The 19567-nt window shown below is 43.7% G+C and overlaps 1 protein-coding gene and 1 pseudogene across 3 annotated transcripts; one reads left to right on the top strand and one right to left on the bottom strand.

The window, feature by feature from the left end:
- The first annotated feature begins 1148 nt into the window (after positions 1-1148).
- Positions 1149-9045, top strand: RAET1E (retinoic acid early transcript 1E). Of its 3 annotated transcripts, XM_016956464.3 has the most exons (5): positions 1149-1371; positions 2042-2302; positions 2563-2838; positions 3530-3658; positions 7695-9045. In XM_016956464.3, the coding sequence occupies exons 1-5, from the start codon at positions 1287-1289 to the stop codon at positions 7709-7711; spliced, it is 768 nt and encodes a 255-aa protein (XP_016811953.3). In that variant the 5' UTR covers positions 1149-1286; the 3' UTR covers positions 7712-9045. The 3 variants fall into 3 exon arrangements, with proteins under 3 accessions (XP_016811953.3, XP_016811954.3, XP_016811952.3); XM_016956465.3 differs by lacking the exon at positions 3530-3658; XM_016956463.3 differs by lacking the exon at positions 7695-9045 and having other exon boundaries at positions 3530-4079.
- A 12-nt stretch (positions 9046-9057) lies between these two features.
- On the bottom strand, positions 9058-17414 carry LOC129144338 (T-complex protein 1 subunit eta-like; annotated as a pseudogene).
- Positions 17415-19567: the final 2153 nt, after the last annotated feature.

Here is a 19567-nt window from a genome sequence, read left to right as displayed (position 1 = left end):
TAAAGACACACGCACACGTATGTTTATTGTGGCACTATTCACAATAGCAAAACTTGTCCATCAATGATAGATTAAGAAAATGTGGCATGTATACACCATGGAATACTATGCAGCCATAAAAAGGGATGAGTTTATGCCCTTTGCAGGGACGTGGATAAAGCTGGAAACCATCATTCTCAGCAAGCTATCACAAGATCAGAAAACCAAACACCACATGTTCTCACTCATAGGTGAGAGTTGACCAATGAGAACACATGGACACAGGGAGGGGAACATCACACACCAGGGCCTGTCACGGGGTGGGGGGCTAGGAGAGGGGTAACATTAGGAGAAATACCTGATGTAGGTTATGGGTTGATGGGTGCAGCAAACTACCAGGGCACGTATATACCTATGTAACAAAACTACACGTTCTGCACATGTAACCCAAAACTTAAAGTATAATTAAAAAAAAATTTTTTTTTTGTAGAGATGGAGTCTTACTATGTTTCCCAGGCTGGTCTTGAACTCCCAGCCTCAAGTGATCCTCCGGCCTCATCCTCCCAAAGTGCTGGGATTATAGGCATGAGCCACTGTGAGGGCCTGGCCATTTCAGTTTCGTTAATTAGCATCTATGATAGTGCCTGATACATGTAGTAGACACTCTGTAAGTGTTTATTGAGTGACTCAATATGTTTTATTACAATTACACACACACACACACAAAACCCATCTGTCATGGTAGACCAGTTGCTGCCTGTTTGCAGCTAGTTTAATTAATATTGGGGTGTGCTTGGTGAGAGAAAATCTCAACCATTTAAGAGGAAAGAGTTTGAATGGGTTAGGGATAGTGGGAGAGGGGAGAATGGAGATGGGAGAAAATACAGGAATGGGGAGGGGGTACCAGGAAGAAAGGGAAAAGCAAAAGAGGCAGGGAGGAGAAGGGAAGAGGAAACTGGAGGAAAGGAGAAGGAGCTCACATAACCTCCAACCATCCTGCTCACACCAGAGGGGGTTTTTTTGCAGAGGCAGCAGGGACAGGAGAGGAGAGAGAGTTTATTCAAAGTTAATTTTGTTTTTAAATGTCTTCTTTTATTTTTCAATAAATAATTATATTCTGAATACTTGGAAAACACTCTCTTCACAAAACTGTTCTTTAATTGGGTCTCTACAGGCCTGACCTCAGTTGTTCCAGGGTAAAGAATTTGGGCAGTGCCCACACCCACGCTGTTGGATAACATTTCTTCACCATACCAGTGAGGGTGAATGTGTACACGCCCAGCTTCCTGCCTGTTACTCTCCACAGTATGCGAAGAATATCCCTGACTTCTCGCCCTGTGCGCCTTCTTTTGCTTCTACTGTTGCTACTAATAGCCTTGGAGATCATGGTTGGTGAGTGTCCTGAGATCACAAGAACTGGCTGAGGACAAGGAGGGAGAAAGGTAGGGGGTAGGCGAATGGGGCTTCATGCAGGCTTCAGACAAGTGGGTGCCTGCTCTTAAGGATGAGGTGAGGGAGAGGATCCCTGGGATGTTACACCCAGTTCATGGGAGACCACAGCCTGAGGCCCTAGGCCAGGCACTGGCTCACAGAGGGCAGTTCTACAATGCTACCCCCCACCCTCTACTCCAGGACACTTTTCTGAACATCTGGGACCCCGCAGGAATTCAGCGTGTGTCCTGTGATAAATGCCTCTTTTTCCTTTCTATTGAATGTCATGTGTGTTCAGCTAGAGTTTAAGTGTCAGGAGGTCATACACTGGCTTGTCTGTTTTGTGCCTCAGAACTTGGTAGATGTTGCTAAAAGTACTTGTGACATGAATCCTCCTGTTAACACCATTAACACTAAGTGCACCCCAGGGGTCCCTGGTACCATCAAGTATCTTACCCCAGACAGTCAGGGGGAGATGGGAGCAGGGATCCAGAAGGTTGAGGGAGTCTGGGATGGAGCTGCCCCGCCTCTGCTAGCCTGGCCCAGTCCAGGGAGTCTTGGGTCACAGAAGCGCAGGTTCTAATGGGCCTCTTCCCCTGTCCTGGACCTCACCTGCATCTTTCTCTCACAGGTGGTCACTCTCTTTGCTTCAACTTCACTATTAAATTATTGTCCAGACCTGGACAGCCCTGGTGTGAAGCGCAGGTCTTCTTGAATAAAAATATTTTCCTTCAGTACAACAGTGACAACAACATGGTCAAACCTCTGGGCCTCCTGGGGAAGAAGGTAAATGCCACCAGCACTTGGGGAGAATTGACCCAAATGCTGGGAGAAGTGGGGCGAGACCTCAGGATGCTCCTTCTTGACATCAAACCCCAGATAAAGACCAGTGGTAAGTGTGGAATGGGGTGGGGAAACGGAGGCAGGCAGTAAGAGAGGGGAGGGAAGAACACAGATGGGGAGGGCTTTAGGTATATTTGTGTATTGATCATTGGCCCAACCATAGAGGCACATGGGACCCAATGGGCAGGAAAGGACAAGTCTGGGCAGAAAGAATACAGACCCCTAAATGTGCAGAGAAACACTTGACCTATTGGAAGATGATGGACCTCTCAAAGAGTGGAGAATGATGGCTTTGTGTTTGGATTGCAGGTCCTTCCACTCTGCAAGTCGAGATGTTTTGTCAACGTGAAGCAGAACGATGCACTGGTGCATCCTGGCAGTTCGCCATCAATGGAGAGAAATCCCTCCTCTTTGACGCAATGAACATGACCTGGACAGTAATTAATCATGAAGCCAGTAAGATCAAGGAGACATGGAAGAAAGACAGAGGGCTGGAAAAGTATTTCAGGAAGCTCTCAAAGGGAGACTGCGATCACTGGCTCAGGGAATTCTTAGGGCACTGGGAGGCAATGCCAGAACCGACAGGTAACTGAGCTGGGTGGGAGAATGTGGCAGCTCCCTTTGAAGGTCAAAAGCCTTCCCTGTGTGGGTGTCAGTGTGTGTGTGCGATAGAAAATTTGATTGACTTCTCCGTGGGCTTCCTGTCTGGAGAGTCAGTGATGGCCATAAGGATTTCCCACCATCCTCCCTTTCCCATCCCACCTCCCACTGTTTCTTCCTCAGTGTAGAAACCCCTTCCCATTAACCAATGATCCAGTCACAATGACCCACTGCTAAATGGTCCCAAGTCTATCTGTGTCATTGCAAACATCCAGGCCTTCTCTTCCTCTATTATAATTTATAATTACCCTTCCACCAGCTCTAATGCCACTTCTTAGGAAGCCTTCCCCACCTTCCCCACACAGAATTAAGCACCACCCATTGTGTCATCCTCCAAACAGTTCTAACCACAGTAATCATGTGAAACTGTGTGGTAATCAGATGGATATTTGCTACCTCTCTCAGTAGAAATCTGAGCTCCGTAAGGACAAGGCACAACCCCTATTCATCTTCATGGCCCAGGGCCTGGTAGAGTGGCTGTCATATGAGCCAGTGATTATGTGGGGCACCATGTGTTCCTGGGGAAAGCAGGGGCTAAGGAAAGCATATTTTTATGCTTTTTTTTTTATGTGACAGGGCTTGTGCTTTCTTTTTTTTTTTTTTTTTTTTTTTTTAGTGTCACCAGTAAATGCTTCAGATATCCACTGGTCTTCTTCTAGTCTACCAGATAGATGGATCATCCTGGGGGCATTCATCCTGTTAGTTTTAATGGGAATTGTTCTCATCTGTGTCTGGTGGCAAAATGGTGAGTGGCAGGCTGGTCTCTGGCCCTTGAGGACGTCTTAGTCTGGTAAGGACTCAAGAGAGGTGAATCATGGGTCTCATCCAAGCCCCCGCTCCCTGATCCATCTCTCTCCACAGAAATGGTGCACTGCCTTAGTCTTGAGCCCCCACACTACACAGCAGGGCTGGCAGCACAATGTGCAGTGAGAGGAGGGATGAAGCAATCATCTCCTCTCGAGGAGGGGCAAGGTCTAAGATCTGGAACGCCTGCCTGGGGTGTTGTCTCCTTGCCATCCGGCCCAGGTTTCATCCAGCTCTTTGACGGAAAGTTTGTTTGCTGTCTGCGTTTACCGTGATTTAACTCAGCAGGTCCCATCCCCTTTTCCTGTTCACCCTGAGAAGACTTGCTGGTGGCGCTTGTGGCTGCAGCATTTACTCCCAGATAACATACAAGATGTGGTATAAGAAATCCTTTCACCACCCTCTAAACATTACAGTGCCGAACTACATCCTACATTTTTAGTAGAGATGGGGTTTCTCCATGTTGGTCAGGCTGGTCTTGAACTCCCGACCTCAGGTGATGCTCCCGCCTCGGCCTCCCAAAGCGCTGGGATTAAAGGGGGAGCCAACACACCTGGCTGAGAGAACTATTATATGCCAGACACATTGCCAGACATCTTCTGCTCTTTGGTCCTGTTTCTCCGCCACTGCTCTGACATGAAGAATTCATTTCTTTCCTTCATTGCTGTCTTTGTCCTCATAGTGTCTTCTCTAAATTGACCCAGGCAGACCTCAACATTTTCAAGTACGGTAATTTGGAAAAGTTAAGTAGAGCTCTAGGGTTCAAGTCACAGTTCCTGGGGCTCTCTCTGTGGAGTTCAAAGTTAGGATTCCCTCTAATGAGAAAAATAGACTACTCCATCTGACTCACTGAGGATCAATGTTTCTGATGTAAGAAATGATTCTACCCTTTTCATTGCTTAAACGAATACCATGACTCAGATCTGTGTCTGTTTTGCAGGGGCCCTGACATGAAAAGTGAGTTTGCCAAGATCGGTGTCACAACAGGCTTGGCAAGATATGGCTTGAGTCAGATAAGAGCCACTGGTCCAGAAGGGGCTCATGTGGTGGGTGGTGTGATGGCAGCAGGAACCCAGGGAGTGAATATGCTGAGATGGGAAGGGGTCCCACCCACAGAGCTGCAGGCAAAGGGGTTCCACCTTAATCCCTGGTGGAAGGTGACTGAGAAGGACTTAACTGCCCCAACCAAGCAGGCTGGGACTTCAGTGCCATTGACAATAGTGAAGGGGATTGGTGAGTAGGAAGGGAGGCAAAAGAACAGTTTTAGAAGCTGGGTCTGAACAGTAGGGATTTAAAGGAGGTGGGACCTCCATAGACACCTGGGAGTTCCTGGCCTCTAGCCTCATCCTAGCAACCGAGTCGGCTGCTGAAGGGCTTCCTGTCTGGGCAGGAGCAGGCAGGGATCAAGCGCCGGTGGAGGTCAGTGCCCACAGCTGAGCTGAACAGAAGTAGGAGGCAGAGTGGGCGTGGGGAAAGGTGTGTTACAATTCAAGTGGAAAAAAATGTATCTGCCACCCTTTGGGGAGGGCCTCCCCATTGTGTCGCATGGATTTCTCTGTCACGGGGAGGAGCAGCACCCAGGGAAAAAGAGCTTTGTGTGCCCATGACACATTCCTATTTTGTTGTCTCTGGCATTTCTGGGCATTGTTTCTGCTGAAGTGACAGAAGAGAGAAAAAGCTGATCAAAACTAAATGACAGAGCAAAGGGGTTGACAGGGAGTGTCTTTTCAAATACACAGGGACATTCACCAAGAAGGGCCATTTTTGGATCATAAAATAAATCTCATCTGGGCGTGATAGCTCACTCCTGTAATCCCAGCACTTTGGGAGGCCAAGTTGGGTGGATCATTTGAGGTCAGGAGTTTGAGACCAGCCTGGCCAACATGGCGAAACCCTGTCTCTACTAAAAATACAAAAATTAGTCGGGTGTGGTGGCATGGGCCTGTAATCCCAGCTACTCGGGAGGCTGAGACAGGAGAATCGCTTGAACTCAGGAGGCGGAGTTTGCAGTAAGCTGATATTGCGCCATTGCACTCCAGCCTGGGTGACAGAGTGAGATTCCATCTCAATAAATAAATAAATAAATAAATCTCAACATATGTAAAGGGTTAAAATCATGCGAAGCATCTTGTCCAAGCACAATGGAAATAAACTAGAAATCAACAGCAGGAAGCTATCTGGAAAAATCCTCAAATGTTTGGATATCAAATAATATGCTTCCAAATAACTATATATCAAATTAAAAAGTACAAGGAAAACTAGAAAGTATTTTGAAATAAATGAAAATGATAATACAAAATATCAAAATCTATCAGACACAGATAAGAAAATGTCTAGAGGCATCCGCACTGAACTTTCTGATCTCTAAATCACCGTGCATCATTGCTGCCAAATTTTTTGCTCATGCTCATCTCTCTGCCTGGAATTTTCTTTCCTACCTGATCGAATTCCAGACAGCTATCCAAGTCCAGTTTAACTGTCACCTCATCTAAGAAGTCACCATTCTTCCTGGATAGGATTAACTACCCCCACTCCTAGCTCAGAAACTCTGACCACAGAAAAATTATCACATTGTTTTATGATTGGGTGTATGTCAGTAAATTGATGCGCTTACTTGAGGACATTACTTTTGTAACCTGAGAATCTATCATGGCTGCTATATAGTAGACGCTCAGGACATGTGAGGACTTGAGTGGCAGCGGAGGTAAGGGTCATCTCCTGGGTATGGAGCTTGGACAAGAACCTGCACTCTTCTGTTCCATTTCACCTCAACCATCCATGTCCCCAACCACATCTCCACCATCCTACCTGTACCAAGTGCTAATCCTTTGAATCACGTCAGTGACTATCTTCAGCTCAATCCCAATCACAGGTCAGGAGGGAGGGCATCAGGTATACTGTGAGCAAAACAGAGTATGAGATGGGGCCAACTGGCCTCTGGATTAGGGGCAGGGCTTGTCCCGTATGAGGACAGGGAGAAATGAGGTTGCTAAGTCTCCCCAAGACCCCTGCCAAATCTCCCCATAGACATAAGATGAGGTGAATTTCATTTATCGCCTGGGCATTCACGACCTGAGAGGCTTAGCTCTGGGTCAAGTTGAGCCCTCTCTGTCCCTGGCCAACAGGAGAAAGGCAAAGGCTGAATGAGTCTCGGGGACTGTCTCTGCTTTGCAAGTGGGCCCTGAGGTGAACAGGGACCTTTCCAAATTAATGCATCCACAGCGGTTTGGCAAAGTCAGGCTTTAAACCAGGGTCACTCTCCAGGGGTTGCCTATGTGATGGGTGGTCTGATGGACAGAAATACAGAGGGTGGGCAAGACACAATTTTGGGTGGGGCAGCAGCTTGATGATCTGACCATCTGACCATGGGAAAGTATATCACATGCCAAAGGTTGAGGGGTCTCTAGGTTTTATTCCTAGGAGGACATAATTAAGAAGGCTGCCTGGGCTCCAACAAAGCAGGCTGGAGGCAGGGCCACACAGACCGTGGGAGAGGGGATTGTGAGCAGAAGGGAAGGCTGAAAGTGAACCCTAGACACTCTGTGAGGACAGCAAGGACTAGAAGGTGGGATTCCTTTGACACCTGGGTTTCTGGTTCACCCCTGACACAGGAATCCTGGCAAATGGCGTCGTGCCAAGCCCCACCCTCAGTGCTCTGGACCTGCCGCAGGGATACCCTTGCCCACAGCTGGAAGACTCTTGCCCCCGCTGTGGGCTTTCCCACTGTGTTCCCACTGATACTTTGCCTTCCTTGGCTCTGAACCCCTAAAATCTCTGCTGGGGTCTGGGTCTAACTAATGATGAAGTAATGGAAAGTGAACAATCATAAACTAGATGACAGAGAGGCAGGATGTGAACAATAGGGGCTGATCTCTCCCTGAGAGAGAGGTGGGATCTGAGTCCTGAGAGATCATGGAGGGGTCAATCCTGAGCTGATCTGACCCAAGGTTCTGCACTCTTTTGTCTCCTTCCTAAAGGCAGAAGATCCACCTAGAGGTGATACCACGGCGGCGCAGAGTTGTTCACCTGTGGTCCTCGATCGCTGACAGCCTTGGCTCCCACTGCTGTGTGTTCCCTGAGTCCAGTGGAGGCGGAGCCTGCAATGAGACGAGATCGCGCCTCTGCACTCCAGTCTTGGCAACAGAGCAAGACTCAGTCTCAAAAAAAAAAAATTTTTTTCAGTACATCTTTTTTAAAAGATAGGGCTGGGCACAGCAGCTCACATCTATAATCCCAACACTTTGGGAGGCCTAGGCAGGAGGATCACTTGAGCCCAGGAATCTGAAGCTGCAGTGAGCCTTTGCTCGTGAGATTGTGGACCTATGATCCTACCACCAGCCCACCTGGTTCTAACACCCCCTCCTCTATGTGTGAGAGGGAGAGAAGAAAAGTGAGGGAGAAAAGAGAGATAAGCAAAGAACAGAGAGGAAAAATGGAAAATAAGAGGAAATTGGGGGAATTAAACAGAGGGGAGGGCATGGATCCCCGGGAGTTAGAAGAGTAGCAGCTTGTGGATTACTATGCAGTGGAGGAAGAAGAGTTGTTGGAAATTATTTGAGAGGTAGTATAATCATTTGTGAGGCAGTTTTCTGCATTCACCATTTCTCACAGACTAAGTCACTCATAAGCAAACGTGCAATTCACATTACACTGAAATTCTTCCCTAATACATCATTTGCATTGGAATAAAGTACGGTTTTCAAACAACCTGATATAGCAGAACTGACTGTATAAATTATGTGAGCACAGTGCAAGTAATTCTTTTTTTGTTTGTTTGTTTGTTTTTTTGAGACAGAGTCTCACTCTATCTCCCAGGCTGGAGTGTAGTGGTGCAATCCCGGCTCACTGCAACCTCGATCTCCCAGGCTCAAGCGATTCCCCTGCCTTAGCCTCCTGAGTAGCTGGGATTACAGGCATGTGCCACCACGCCCGGCTAATTTTTGTATTTTTAGTAGAGACGGGGTTTCACCCTGTTGGCCAGGCTGGTCTCGAACTACGGACCTCAGGTGATCTGCCCCCCTCGGCCTCTCAAAGTGCTGGGATTATAGCATGAGCCACTGAGCCCAGACACAAGTAGTTCTTTCTGATAAACACTTTAACACTGAATGAAAAAAAAAAAATTGTGTGTGCACTTTTTTCTTATTTTACTTTAAAATAGACACACCAAACATGTTTCTAAATAAATGTAATATGGAAATCTTTCTTTTTCTCCTCCATTCTCAGTGATGATATGGTTGTAAATTCTTATTATCTGATAATTTTTATCAGATCTTTACAAATTATAAACTTATTTGCAACTCTGTTTTCAGACTATCCCTTCTATTATAATCATGAAACTGAATTAAACAGGTAGCTATTTTTTTGACTTTTACTCCTTTATTTTTATTTTCATAGTTTTACAAGAATATAATGTATGTAATCTGTCTTCCATTTTAAACCTAAAGTCTTCCTAATCTCTTCTTCATAGTTTCAACAAACATAAAGGTAACAATTCAAAGCACCTGTCGCTTCGACAAGAAGATATTTTACATATTTAAAAAAACAGATAACAATTTTAAAATACTTGCTATAAGAATAAAATTGTATCTAATAAGTAGAACTAAAATTTTGACTGATGTTGCAATAGATCTGGTGGGGGCTTTTTTTGTGGGTGTTTTTGTTTTTTTTTTTTTTTTAGAGACAGGGTCTTGCTCTGTTATCCAGGCTGGAGTACAGAGGTGTGAACGCAGCCCACTACAGCCTTGAGCTCCTAGGCTGAAACGATCCTCCTGCTTCAGCCTCCCATACTGCTGGGACCACAGGCGTGAGCCATCCCACCCAGCTAATTTTTAGATTTTTTTAATAGATATGGGCGTTTCACTATGTTGCCTAGGCTGGTCTCAAACACCCGGGCTCAGGTGATCCCCTGCCTCAGCCTCCCAAATCGCTAGGATTACAGGCATGAGCCTCTGTGCCTGGCCTCTTTATTATCATTATTATTTTATATTTTCAAAGTAGGAAAAAAGCTATGCAGTAACAGAAAATTCTAGTTATATTTAAAACAGGATTGTAAGAGAAACATGTTAATGTAATTTTGGTTTTCTCTTTTTTATAATTTTAACATTTTAGATTCAGGGAGTACATGTGCAGTTTTGTTACATGGATATATTGTGTGACACTGAGGTTTGAGATACGAATGATCTCATGTAGTGAGCAGCAGCACCGTACTCAATGGCAGTTTTTCAGTCCTCACCCCTCCATCTCTCCCCTTCTCATAGTCCTCAGTGTCCACTCTTCCCATCTTTATGTCCATGTGTACCCAAAGCTTAGCTCCCACTTAAGAATGAGAACATGCAGTATTTGGTTTTCTGTTCCTGTATTAATTCACTTAGGATAATGGCCTCCAGTTGCATCCATGTTGATCCAAAGGACACAATTTTGTTCTTTTTTATGGCTGCATAGTATTCCATGGTGTATATGTGCCTCATTTCCCTTATCCAATCCACAATTGATGGGCACCTAGGTTGATTCTACGTCTGCTGTTGTGAATAGTGCTGCAATGAACATGTGAGCATGTGTGTCTTTTCGCTAGAATGATTTCTTTTCCTTTGGGTATATGCCCAGTAGTGAAATTGCTGGGTCAAATGGCAGTTCTGTTTTAAGTTCTTTGAGAAACCTCTGAACTGCTTTCTGCAGTGGCTAAACTATTTTACATTTTCACCAGCAGTGTAAAGTGTTCCCTTTTCTCTATAGCCTCATCACCCATATGCTATTTTTTGACTTTTTACCCCCAAAGTCTCAAGTTTTATTTAAATAGCCTCCAGTGAGAACAGAGTGGGCCAGTGACTACCCCTTCCTTGTAAAGTCTATTAACCAAACCAAGGAGAGTAAGCACACCCTGCCAGCCAGTCATGTGATAGGCGGGGTGCCTCTCAATGGGGGCGGCCACGACCACGGCCCCAGCTAGCTGCTGGGGGAGCATCCACAGTCAATCGGGGTTCTTGATGGTTTCATCCACAGACACAATCAGGCACACAGCCTAAGAGGCCACTGCCAGGGCATTGATCCATACCAAAGCTGGCTCCCACACGAAGGCCTCAAAGTTGTCAGCAATGTCCTCGTTGTTGATGTCCACCTCATATCACGTGCCCCTGCCGTGCCTGCAGCTTGTTGAGAATCTTTGTGGCTCCAAAGCCAGCATTGTTGTACAGCTGGAATGAGACAATCTCCAAGGCCTTGGCATATGCCCCAATCAACAGCTGTTGTTTTCCTGGAATAGTCTTTGAGGAATCCTGGAGGTATTTGGAGAACTCCCTCTCAATGGCCCTGCCACCAGCCACCACTGACTCATTCCCGATGGCCCTCCTGATGATCATGATGGCATCACACAGGGACCGCTCCGTCTCCTCAATAAACTGCTCACTACCACCATGGAGGATGAAGGTGCATGTCTTGGCTTTGAGGCAGCCAGTAAAAATGTTGTACCTCTCACCTTTAATCTGGGTCTCTTCAAACACCTGGCATCGACCCAGCACATCTGCTAAGAAAGCATTCGTACTGGTCTGGATTGAGCCTCCACAGGCCATCATTGTCCTCTTCAGATTCTCCTCAGGTACTTGGCCAGCACAGAACACGTTCCTGTCAGCAAAGTACTGGGAGGCCACATCTCCAGCGGGGAGTTCGGACAAGACAACTTTGGCTCCAGAATGATAGATCCTCTCTAACTTGTCATAGAGAATGTTCCACTCGGCATCAACAATCGCCTGATAATCCTCAACTGTGTGGACTTTTATCTCAGCATTATCTTTCTCAGCTTTCAACTCGAGCTCAACATTCAAAAGGGCAATCTAGGGATTTTGGTATTTTTGGGGGGGTTGCATTTTAAACCCAGCATAAGAGAAAGTCTTCTTAAATGCAACACCAGCTGGGCTCCATCCTGTACCTTCTTGATTCCAATCATTTTAAGCTGCAGCAAATCATCACACGTCATCACTGCATCCACCACCATCTTAGCAAAGAAAGCTTTCTGCTGTGAGATCAGTTGGAGCTCAGAGTGGTCCTGGCACACTACTCCAGCAGCTTCCTCTACTCCACTTTATCTGCCTTCTTCACAGTCACAGCAATCTCTTTGATCGTGTTAACTACCAACTGGGTGGCTGTGCAGACAGCTCGAATGTTGAGCTGAGGGTGTAAACCATCCTTCACCTACAGTTTCACCTGCTTCAGAAACTCTGCAGCCAGCAAGGTCACTGAGATGGTGCCATCACCAACCTCAGTGTCTTGGGATTTGGCAATGTCCACTAAAGTCTTTGCTGCAGGATGGACAACATGAAGAATTTTCAGAATTGTGGGCACATCGTTAGATATTGTTGCTTTGCCTCCGCCATCCACAATAAGCTTGTCCATGCCACAGGCACCCAGGGTGGCTCTTACAGCCTTGGCAATCACCTGGCAGGCACTGAGGTTATTCACAAGCTGGGGGATGCCTTGGGAGCTATCAGTCCCCTCTTTCAACAGGATAACTAGTGTGGGCATCATTTTGGAAGCTTATTCAGTGGCCCACTACTCTCCTCTCTTCTCTGTTACGGGTCCGCCCAGCAATCCACCTAATTTTTGACTTTTTAATAATCACCATTCTGGCTGGTGTGAGATGGTATCTCACTGTAGTTTTGTTTTGCATTTCTCTGATGATTAGTGATGCTGAGAATTTTTTCATGTTTGTTGGCCACTTTGTATGTCTTCTTTTGAGAAGTGTCTGTTCCTGTTCTTTGCCCACTTTTTCATGGGGTTATTTGGTTTTTGCTTGTTGAATTGTTTAAGTTTCTTACAGATTCTGGATATTAGACCTTTGTTGGCTGCATAGTTTGCAAATATTTTCTCCCATTCTGTAGGCTGTCTGTTTACTCTGTTGAGAGTTTTGTTGGTTTTTTTTTCCCTGCAGAAGCTCTTTAGTTTAATTAGGTCTCACTTTTCAACTTTTGGTTTTGTCGCAATTGCTTTTGAGGACTTGTTATAAATTGTTTCCCAAGGCCAATGTCCAGAATGGTATTTCTGAAATTTTCTTTTAGGATTCTTATAGTTTGAGGTCATATATTTAAATCTTCAATCTGGCTGGGTGTGGTGACCCTCAACTGCAATCCCAGTACTTTAGGAGGCTGAGGCAGGTGGATCACCTGAGGTCAGGTGTTCGAGACCAGCCTGGGCAACATGGAGAAACGCAGTCTCTACTAAAAATACAAAAATTAGTTGGGTGTGGTGGCAGGTACCTGTAATCCCAGCTACTCGAGAGACTGAGGCAGGAGAATCGCTTGAACCCAGGAGGCAGAAGTTGCAGTGAGCTGAGATCATGCCACTGCACTCCAGCCTGGGCGACAAGAGCAAGACTCCTTCTCAAAAAATAAAAAATAAATAAATATTCAATCCATCTTGAGTTGATTTTTGTATATAGTGAAAGTTAAGGGTCCCGTTTCATTTTTCTGCATATAAATAGCCAGCTACCCCAGCACCATTTATTGAATAGGGAATACCTTTTCCCATTGCTTATTTGTGTCAGTTTTGTCAAAGATCAGATGGTTGCAGATGTGCAGCTTTATTTCTGGGTTTTCTGTTCCAGCCATTATCCTAAGTGAATTATGCAGGAACAGAAAACCAAATACTGCATGTTCTCACTATGTACCAGTACCATGTTGTCTTGGTTACTGTAGCCTTATAGGATAGCTTGAAGTCAGGTGATGTGATTGAAGTCAGGTGATGTGATGCCTCTCCTTTTTTTTTTTTTTTTTTTTTTTTTTTTTTGGCTTAGGATTGCTTTGGCTAATGGGGCTGTTTTTCAGTTCCATATGAATTTTAGAATAGTTCTTTCTAATTGTGTGAAAAATAACATTGGAAGTTTGATAGGAATAGCATTGAATCTGTAGATTGCTTCGGGCAGTATGGCCATTTTAACGGTACTGATTCTTCCAACCTGTGAGCATGGAACGTTCTTCCATTTGCTTGTGTCATCTATGATTTCTTTCAGCAGGATTTTGTAGTTATCCCTGTAGAGATCTTTCATCTCCTTGGTTAGATGTACTTCTAGGGGCGTGTGTGTGTGTGTGTGTGTGTGTGTGTGTGTTGTAAATGGGACAGCATTCTTGATTTGGCTCTCAGCTTGAACATTATTGGTGTATGGAATAACTAATTTGTATACATTGATTTTGTATCCTGAAACTTTACTGAAATCATTTATCAGTTCTAGGAGCCTTGTGGCAGAGTCTTTAAGGTTTTCTAGTTACTATCATGTTGACAGTGAAGAGTGACAGCTTGACTTCTTTTCCTATTTGGATGTCTTTTCTTTGTTTCTCTTGCCTGACTGCTGTGGCTGGGACTGCCAGTACTATGTTGAATAGAAGTGGTGAGAGTGGGCATCCTTGTCTTGTTGCTGTTCTTAAGGGGAATGTTTCCAGCTTTTGCCCATTCAGTATGATGTTGGCTGTAGGTTTGTCACAGACAGCTCTTATTATTTTGAGGTATGTTCCTTCAGTGACTAGTTTGTTGAGAGTTTTTGCCATGAAGGTATGTTGGATTTTATTGAAAGCTTTTTCTGCATCTACTGAGATGATCATATGGTTTTTGCTTTCAATTCTGCTGATGTGGTGAATCATATTTATTACTTTGCATATGTTAAACCACCTTGCATCCCAGGAATAAAGAAAATAGGCAGCTATTGTCAGGCAGTGGACAACAGACAGTGCAAGACTGCTATCCTTGAGAGAGGGGACATTCCCATGGTGAGCCCTACAACTGTCTGCCGGGGACAGTTCCCCATGGTGCTATGAGCTGAAGTCCAAACACAGCACAGGGGCCTCACTAGCATAGAAGGCAGAGATCAGAGATTGGGGCAGCTAAAGTGACTGGAATTTGCAGGACAGGTCACCAAAGAGGGAATTGCGAAGTGGAGAGGAGGGGCAGAAGTCTGTCGGGGGAGTCCTTGGCCAAGTAGTGCTTGCTCAGAGTGAGACCTTCTGAAGTTTGCCAGAGAACCACTGCTATGGGGTTGAAACAGAGATAGTAGAGGCAGAGCCGTGTTGCAGGACATTGGGGGCCAGCCCAGCCAGAGAGGAGAGATATTGTTAATACTTTATTAACACCATGAACATCCTAAGGCCATAGCTTAGAAATAAGGGTCACATCCCAGAGTAAGATCTACCCAACAAAGCTTAAAATCAATCCCTGTCAAGATGAGCAGGGGAGACAGAGTTTTGAAGTTGCATTTAGAAGGTCATAGGAACTGCGTAGACTTTCCACAGATCTACCTAATACAGCATAAAACCAAGCCTTCTAAAGTTCAAGATGGTTAACAGGTCATTGAATTGCCTACTGGAACAAAAATCAACACAGTTCAGAGGAAAACAACAGAATCCAGAGTTTCTACAATGTGTCATCAATAATAGTCAAGATATAATAATGAAAAATCTCTGGACAGTATGGTGGTTTTGTAAAATGGCTGCCAATTCTTTGACACACTTCCCATCAAGAGGTAGAATCTCTGCCTTTTCCCCTTGATTCTCGGTGGGTGCTATAGTCTGAATGTGTCCCCCAAAATTCATGTGTCAGAAACTTAATCCACAATGCAACAGTGTTGGGATGTGAGGCCTTTTGGGAGATGTTTAGGTCAGACCACTCAGGCCAATGGTGTGAGAAAGCCAAGCCACATGTGGGTAGTAAAGTCAGTGGGCCTAGACATCAAATCATCTTAACCCAGGCATCAGACATGCTAGTAAAGGAATCTCCATGTCATTCCACCAAGAACTGAGTCACCACTTTCTGGTCTTTCCAGCCATGGAACAGAGACAGACAATAGTTATTGTGCCCTCTCCAAATTTCCTGACCCACAGAATCTATGAGAACCCATAAAATGGTTGTTGTTTTAAACTATTAATCTTTGGAATGGTTGTTTAGTTTTGTTTTCTTTAAAAAGCAAAAATCATCAGTGCAACCTGCAAAGTAGCAAGAAAATGTTGCTCAAGAAAAAAAGCAGTCAATAAAAACAAACTCTGAACTAATCCAGATGTTGGATTTAGCAGACAAAGCTTTACTACGTGCACAGTCATTCATGTCATCTGAAAAGAGAAACAGTTTTCTTTCTTTCTCTCCAGTCCTCTCCAGTGTCTGGCCCCTACCCCTTTCCTATCACCTATTCAATCAGAAATACTGTCAGCTTCCAGTATTTTATAGGTGCCATGGAAACTTAGGTGCTTGGGCATTGAGTATTTCTTTTTTGGCAAAGGGAATGATTTTCAGACTAACCAGGGAGAACAAACACTAGTTAGGGGAGGAACGAACATCAGGGAGTCCTAACTGCTCTCGGTGAGCCCAGGTTTCCTGATCTACATGAATAACAGTCCCAGATACCAATTTGCAAATGAGAGGACTGGACCATTGTTTGTGACCTTTGAGAGATTATGGACATTATCAAAGGTGTCTAGACTACAGAAATGGGCAAAAGTTATCTAAACGTCAAGAGGGGAGTATAGTTTATTTTGCAAAGACTATACCAGTCCAATATCAATCCTGTACAAGATTCTAGCAACAGTTTTTGAGGGCCTATTTGGAAAATTCTGACAAAAAAAATGATGCTCATCAGAACCTTAAATTGCTTACTAAATTCCCCAGTATATTTTTATTTTTTAAATTGCTGTTATAAATTGGCAAGTATGAGAATACAATGACCTCAACTCCAAGATTTTCAACAATTTTGCATATGTTTGTGGAGAAGATGGAAATACATGGGCTGGATAAGGGCAACTGGGTGGATTAATAAACTAATAATCGCCAGGCACGGTGACTCATGCCTGTAATCCCAGCACTCTGGGAGGCCAAGGTGGGCGGATCACCTGAGGTCGGGAGTTTGAGACCAGCCTGACCAACATGGAGAACCCTGTCTCTACTAAAAATACAAAATTAGCCTGGCATAGTGGCGCATGCCTGTAATCCCAGCTACTTTGGGGAGGCTAAGGCAGGAGAATTGCTTGAACCCGGGAGGCGGAGGTTGCTGTGAGATGAGATTACGCCATTGCACACCTAGGCAACAAGAGCAAAACTCCATCTCAAAAAAAATTAAAATAAAATAACCTAATAATCATAGTTAGAGGATTCAAATTAATGAATTGATATCAATGTTGGCATAAGTCTGTAATGAAGTGTCTCAAGGCTCTCCCCTTGGCCTTCTCATAGTCCATATTTTACATGGATTTCTTGGATGAAGACATAGAAGGCAGGATCATCAGTTTATAGAGGATACAAAGCCAGGTGAGCAAAAACTATCTTGAGACAAACAAAATGGAACCACAACATGCTAACACTTACATAATGCAGCAAAAGCAGTTCTAAGAAGGATGTTGCTATTGTCTAGATGTGTTCTCTCCAAAATTCAGGTGTTACCAATGTGATAGTGTTAAGAGGTGGGCCTTTAAGAGTTGATTAGGTCACGAGGGCTCCTCCCACCTCGATGGGATTACTACTCTTAGAAAAGGGGTTTCATGTGCCATTTGGCTAGCTTGTCCTTCTGCCTTCCACCATGTGGGGATGCAGCAAGAAGGCCATCACTAGACACCAAATGCCAGTGCCTTGATCTTAAACTTCTCAGTTTCTAGAATTGTGAGAAAATAAATTTATGGTATTTATAAATGACCCAATCTCAGGTATTTGTTATAGCAGCACCAAACAGACTAAGACAGCTGTTTATGGCAATAAATGCCTAGATTAAAAAAGATTCAGCAGAACATTGTCTAATAAATAAATAATAATAAAAGAAAAAAGGAAGATCTCAAATAATGTAACTTTAAACTCCAAGGAACTAGAAAACAAAAGCAAACTAAGTTGATAGTCAGCAGAAGGAAGGAAATAATAAAAATTAAAGCAGAAATCGATGAATTTGAGACTAGAAAAACAATAGAAGAGACAAACGAAACTAAGAGTTGGTTTTATGAAAGATAAAATTGACAAACGTAGACTAATGAAGAAAAACAGAGAAGACTCAAATGATTCAAATTATAAATGAAAGACATCACAATTGATATCACAGAAAGACAAAAGATCATGACAGACTACTATAAACAATTGTGCACCCACAAATTGGATAACCTAGAAGAAATGGATAAATTGCTAGAAACATAACCTATCAAGACTGCATCATGAAGAAAGAAAACCAGAATAGACAATTAGTGAGAAAGGAGATTGAATCAACAATCAAAAATCTCCTCATGAAGAAAAGGCCAGGGTCAGATGGCTTCATGAGTAAATTCTACAAGACATTTAAAGAAGAAATAACATCTGTTTTTCTCAAACTCTTCCAAAAAATTGAAGGAGATGGAGCACTTCCAAACTCCTTTTACAAGGCCAGCATTACCCTCACACCAAAGCCAGATAAGAAAAATATAAGAAAAGAAAATTACAGGCCAATATCCCCAGTGATCACAGATGCAAACATTCTCAACAAAATACCAGCAAACTGAATTCAACAGCACATTAAAAGGATCATACACCATGATCAAGTGGGATTTATCCCTGGGATGCAAGAATGGTTCAACATGCAAAGCAATAAATGTGACACACCATATTAACATAATGAAGGATAAAAATTATATGATCATCTCAACAGACACAGAAAAAGCATTTGACAAAATTTAGCATCTTTTTATAAAAAAACTCTCAACAAATTAGATGTAGAAGAAATGTATCTCAACATAACAAAGACTGTATACAACAAGCCCACAGCTAACATCATACTCAAAGGTGAAAACCTGAAAGCTTTCCCCCAAAAATCAGGAAAAAGACAAGAATGCCCACTCTCAGTGCTTCTATTCCAGAAAGTATTAGAAGTCCTAGCCAGAGCAATTAGGCAAGAGAAGAAAATAAAATATTCAGATGAGAAAGGAACAAGTTAAATTGTCTTTGTTTGCATATGACATGATCTTATATATAGAAAACTCTAAAAACTACTCCTCTAAACCATTAGAACTAATAAATAAATTCAGTAGGCCAGACATGGTGGCTCACAACTGTAATCCCAGTACTTTGGAGGGCTAAGGCAGGAGGATTGCTTCAGGCTAGGAGCTTGAGACCCGCCTGGGCAACATAGTGAGACCCTCATTCTCAGGAGGCTAAAAATGGGAGGATCACTTGAGCCCAGGAAGTCAAGTCTGCAGTGAGCCATGATTGTACCACTGCACTCCAGCCTGGGTGATAGAGTGACCCTGTCTCAAAAATAAATAAGTTAATTTATACAACAAAGTTGTAGGATACAAAATCAACATACAAAAATCAGTTGGATTTCAATACACTAACAATTATTATCTAAAAAATAAATTAAGACACATTTATAATTGCATCAAAAAGCATAAAATACTTAGGAATAAATTTAACCAAGGAAGTAAAAGGTCTGTACACTGAAAAATATAGACATTGATGAAAGAAATTAAAGTAGACACAAATAAAAGGAAAGATATCCTGTGTTCATGGATTGGAAGAATTAATATTGTTCCAATGTCCATACTACACAAAATGTTTTACAGGTTCAATACAATCCCTATCAAAATTCCAGTGACATTTTTCACAGAAATAGAAAATACAATCATAAAATTCGAATGGAACCACAAGGCTGGGCACAGTAGCTTATGCCTGTAATTCCAGCACTTTGGGAGGCCGAGGTGGGCTGGTCACCTGAGGTCAGGAGTTCAAGACCAGCCTGGCCAACATGGTGAAACCCCGTCTCTACTAAAAATACAAAAATTAGCCAGGCGTTGTGGTGCACGCCTATAGTCCCAGATACTCAGGAGGCTGAGGCAGGAGGATCACTTGAATCCAGGAGGCAGAGGTTGCAGTGATCTAA

Source organism: Pan troglodytes, chromosome 5, assembly GCF_028858775.2.
Source record: "Pan troglodytes isolate AG18354 chromosome 5, NHGRI_mPanTro3-v2.0_pri, whole genome shotgun sequence".
Classification (NCBI taxonomy): Eukaryota; Metazoa; Chordata; class Mammalia; order Primates; family Hominidae; genus Pan; species Pan troglodytes.
The sequence above is the reverse complement of the archived record's forward strand: the minus strand, read 5'-3'. Positions and strand labels throughout refer to the sequence as shown.